This window comes from Seriola lalandi, unplaced genomic scaffold (assembly GCF_002814215.2).
Source record: "Seriola lalandi dorsalis isolate HSWRI2012SDOR001 ecotype SW California unplaced genomic scaffold, Sedor1 jcf7180002054926, whole genome shotgun sequence".
Lineage (NCBI taxonomy): Eukaryota > Metazoa > Chordata > Actinopteri > Carangiformes > Carangidae > Seriola > Seriola lalandi.
The window spans coordinates 263,882-268,814 of NW_019525478.1; the positions used below are offsets into that span (position 1 = coordinate 263,882).

At 44.2% G+C, this 4,933-nt stretch overlaps 1 protein-coding gene across 4 annotated transcripts in view; it reads right to left on the reverse strand.

Moving 5' to 3' along the window:
• The window catches only part of ntn1b (netrin 1b), a 44,510-nt gene that overhangs the window by 17,289 nt on the left and 22,288 nt on the right, over positions 1-4,933 (reverse strand). For all 4 annotated transcript variants that reach the window (XM_023431677.2, XM_023431676.2, XM_023431678.2 and 1 more), the window contains one exon: positions 2,064-2,252. In XM_023431677.2, the coding sequence (XP_023287445.1) occupies positions 2,064-2,252 (189 nt within the window). The remainder of the gene's footprint in view (positions 1-2,063; positions 2,253-4,933) is intronic.

The following is a 4,933-nucleotide window of genomic DNA, read 5'->3' on the forward strand; positions in this document are numbered from 1 at the left end:
ACTCCCCAAATATAGCTTGTGAAAATGTTTAGGCTGGCAGGGTGAAACAATGCAGCAAAGAAGCCATTTGTCATTTCTGAGTTCAGATGATCTATCAAGCTTATGTTGAGCAGAACACCGCCACATGCAGTAAATCGATCCCCGCGCTCCGTTTGACGGTGATCTCTGACTGTCTCTGATGTAACAATAAAAAAAAAAAAAAAAAGAATTTAAAAAAGCCGTGTTGCTCATACCTCTGCTCTTATTTCATGCAACTTGAGTGAGTCAGAGTGAATTAAAAGGGGGAAGACTGGCACGCTGTAGGAAATATCATGTTGCTGTTTCCGTGTTTAAATCGCCAGCGGTGTGCCAAAGATGTGGGGCGCAGGGGGGGCGGGACGGGAGGATAGGCATCCTGAGACCCTGTAAGCAGCCAATCACAGCTCAGCGGAGGCTGTGGCTGGAGACCACAATATGTGCATCTGCTCAAAGTCACTCGTTTGTCATTAGTATGTGGTAAGAGATGTAAAAGTACGCTGGCATCCTGTAATATTGTCTGTTTACTGGTGATTTTTCAGATGTGAACAGACCATAAACAGACTCCCCCTCAAAAAGCAGCCGCCTCTCTTCGATAAGTTGTTGTTATCCTTGTCTGCTCTCTGTGTTTGATATGTCATTAACAAATAATCAGGATCATGTCGGGCAATAACATCATTGTTTGTGTGTTCGTTTCTCTCCCGCAGCCAAGTACAGGTGTAGATATGTACAAGATATTTTGCGCGTCTATGGGATATTTTGCCCGTGAGCGTTTAGACAGCGTGATTGAGTGACAGCAGCGTGTTTGCTCGGCTCGGAGCCTCCGTCTTTACTCCCCGAGGAGCTCAGAGACAGAAGGAGCTCGGCTTTTGTCTCCCCGCACATTAATCCTTGGCAGCTTCGGTCTCAAACCTGACGTATGTGCTCACACCTGTGTGTGTGTGTGTGTGTGTGTGTGTGTGTGTGTGTGTGTTGTGAGGGACGATTAGCGAGTTGTTTCCACTGCTCCGCCGCTCAGTGCATCAGCTCACACCTCTGTTCTGTTTGTTATGTTTGTCTTGTCAGGGATCCACGCAGGACCTCAAATAGTTTGGGAGCTGCACGGGTCAGTTCACTGACACCAAGACAGCTGGGCGCTTTTCTCTAACCTTCTTCTTTTTTAAACCCTTTAATACCTCAGGTGTGAAACCGCGCACAGTGAATGATTTATGTATAAATCACCACCCAAACTTTTAGAAAACAGTGGTGAATCTATCGCCAATTCTTTTCTTTAACCCTCTGAAGTCGATGGATGTTTCTGTGAATATGTTTGCGATAGCACAGAATCTGTAGACTCTAGAGATCATACGTGACTCACAGCTTCTAAAATTTGGCTAAAGCAGAGTGACAGACAAACACTACAATTCATTTTAGGCTTTCATTATCCATGTATCTACTATCTTACTCATATATTGCACAATTTCTATGACTCTGGAGACTTTGGTAAACCCGTTTCAAGCACCAAAACAATCCATCCACGGCAGTCAAAGTTTGTTTTCACAAGATATTTGAAGAACTTTTAAAAACTAGGCTTCAACTTTTCAGCATTTGGGCCAAAAGATCTGTTTACACAGTGAGGGGCCTCGTTATGGAGAGAGCTGAGATTGTTCTGAAGATTGTGCTATAAAACACTTGGGTATTATGTGATATGCACACACCCTTTTAAAGGTGAATTTAAGAAATAATGTGGAAATGGAGAAAATGCCCTTTGACCTCAGAGGGTTGAAGTGTAAGTTAAAGTCAGGTTTTTTTGTTTTACCTGCAGGAGATTCAGATCAGCGCCCTCCCAGTTTAGAGAAGCAGCTGGGAAGCTGAGTGATGTGCTGCCGTGGATGAGGCCAGCTGCAAAAACGTTACGCTTTCTTTTGAATATTTTCACCTCTTTATCTTGCTGTCGAACACTCCTTTACTTTGGAAAAACATTCAGAGGGGAATTCAAATTTAAGTTTGACTTTTACCAACGAAACAAATGGATGTAATCGCGTCCGGCCCGTGTCGTATCCCGTTACCTTTGCAAGCTCTCCGGTGAGAGATGGACTTGGTCATGTCCCTGTAGTAGCCCTCCTTGCAGTAGTGACAGTGGCGTCCCGCTGTGTTGTGGCGGCAGTTGAGGCAGACCCCGCCACTCCTCCGGCCTGACAGCTTGTACAGCTCCATGTTGAAGCGACAGCGGCGGGCGTGCAGGTTACAGTGGCAGGCTGCGCAGAGACACACACACACACACACACACACACACACACACAGACAGACACTGAATTATCACACCAGAACTCATTTTGCAAAGGACGTCTGAAGTGAATAAAACATTGACCGCTCAGACTTTAAGCAATCCCATGTGTCGCTGTTGTTATGTGAAAACCACGTAACTCCAGTTCCCTCTAGTTGCATGGTTACACAGTCCCTGTCATCTGAGAGACTCGTGAAACCAAATGCAGTGTCATCAAGTCGGGGAAAAAAAAAAAACAGCGCTGTTTTTCTTAGCTCCTGAAAATTGGACCTTTTGGAAACATGAGCCTGTTATCTGACAGTGATGAACTCGGCGCACAGTGTTTACAGACCTTCCAGTTTGCGGTTGTGGTTCGGAGCCAAATGCAGTCAGTTGAGATCCTGAGAAAATGCATTAACTTGAAAGAGGTAATGAAGTCTCAATCTTCCGCTATGAGTTTCATATTAAGACAACAGCTTATTGAAACAAATGGCGTAACTAGCTTGGCCCGCTTCGCTCTGGCCTGAGAATAATGGAGCCTCTAAAAGAAACGTCCCGGTTCAGGCTCTCTTTCACTTGGCCACCTGCTTGTGAATTTAACCTCTGAACCCTGGTGATGTCAGGCAGGAAAATGCTCTTCCGCTCTCCCACACATCTGAGAGACTGGCGTGTTCTGTGATTTATTGTCATTGCTATTTTCACTCGTTAATATTGACCTTGAAGTTCATATTCCTCACGCACTGATTTCAGGCTGTTGCCAAGTTGTCTCATATGGAAACGTTCAATATTGAGAAACAAAAAATAAACCACAAAGTCAAATCATTCTCATAATTATTTATCATATTTATTTTCATAATGGATTTTTTGTTTTGTTTTTAAAACGTTCATTTACAAGTGTTTTTATTTTATAATTTCACCCTCCCCCTACGGCTTCTTATGCTAGCAAGCTCAACAATTTCTACCAAATTTAGCTTTAGTTAGCGCCTATAACGTACGTAACAATACCAACATGTAAAATCTAACTGTGTGCAGCACTGCCATGGACTTTCTGCTGTCAATAATCCCTGTCACATGATTGATCAGGACCTGTGAGGTTTTGTGTGCCGATACGTAATTACTGGCCGTGGATTTAGTGTTAGATTCTTCCAGGTCATTGTTGCTCATTGTTTCTACAAGCCTAGCTGCTTTATTACTTTGGCTAGGATGCAAGCTTGGGTTGTTACTTAGCATCGTAGTGAGAGAGAGAGCGTTAGCGGTGTTAGCTTGCTCACAGAGTCGTTTGAGGGACCTCAGTTGAAACATTGCAGAGCTAACATTAGCTTCTGCTGTTATCTTCGATCTTACAGCAGCATCTCACTTTAACTCTCTGTTGTTGTTGTTGTTGTAGCTAACAGGAGCTAACTGGCTAAATTTGATGGAGCGTGCTAGCTTAAGATGCAGGGGGGGCATGTGATTGGCTCAAAGGTTGAGGGGCGGGTTGACAAACACCGCTGTTAGCTAAGAAGACATGAAATAAAAAGTGACACAATCAAATGAGAAGTAATTGAGTCCTTATAAAACTGCCATGAAAATAAAAATAATTTCCCTAATTTTTAGTCTAAATTTTAGTTTTCACTGATTGTTTAAGTTATATATTAATTTTTACACAAATAATATTCGTTTAATTAATATTGAGCACATTGGGGCTTCATAATCTCTACTGTCACCATCCTCATGTTACTGATGTTTTGTCTTTTATTTTGCTGAACCGAAGCACATACCGTTCAGATGAGCAGCCCCTCACCGTCCCTCACCTTCCTCTAATCTCTGCGCCGGTCTTAATGTTATTAGAGGGAGATGGAGCCGATAAGACTCGTCACATATGCTTCAAGTTCATCAGCGGTCTGAATCACGTACAAACCAACTCACACCTGCCATGAGGGACCAGAGCTGGCAGGTGGTTGGGATTCAGAAACACACTCCTTCTGAATGGGGGGCCCAGATATACACACACACACACACACACACACACACACACACACACACACACACACAGAGGTGTTTGGCAGCTGTCACAGGCTTATCTCCCACACTTCCCTCCCAGGGCTGATTCAACACACACTACACCAAGCTTTGAAGAACTCTCTCTCTTTCTCACACACACACACACACACACACACACACACACACACACCCTCACCCTCCTCCCTTTCCCTCTCACTCTTTACTGCTTTCTTATCCCAGATGTTATCTCCACTTAAGGGAAGTGTGAGGGGGAAAATGCAGCGGGGCCTTTCTTCATGAATAGGAAATGGAATGCTGTTGGTGTTTTCTGGGTCGGATGCTGGTGCTGTTCTTTCATCTTCCAGAATATTTGGACGCAGACGTGTTTATTATTACGCTTCATCCGTCGCTTCAAAGGACACGATTACCTTTTTTCGAAAACAAAACAAAAGGTATAAATGTACCTTTCTTTTACGTGCGCGTGACGGCGTCATGAGACTAATAAACGCTATCTGCCCAGCTGTCCTCGGGTCCTTCTAATGAACGCTGTGCTATCTCATCCACACATCCTCGCGCTGCTCACACAGTTGTCCAGCAGTGACAAAAGCGCGAGCGCAGATAAGCCGCGTTAAGAGCAACAGGCTGCCAGCATCTGTCACATGCCAAATAACTGAGTGTGCACGTACCATG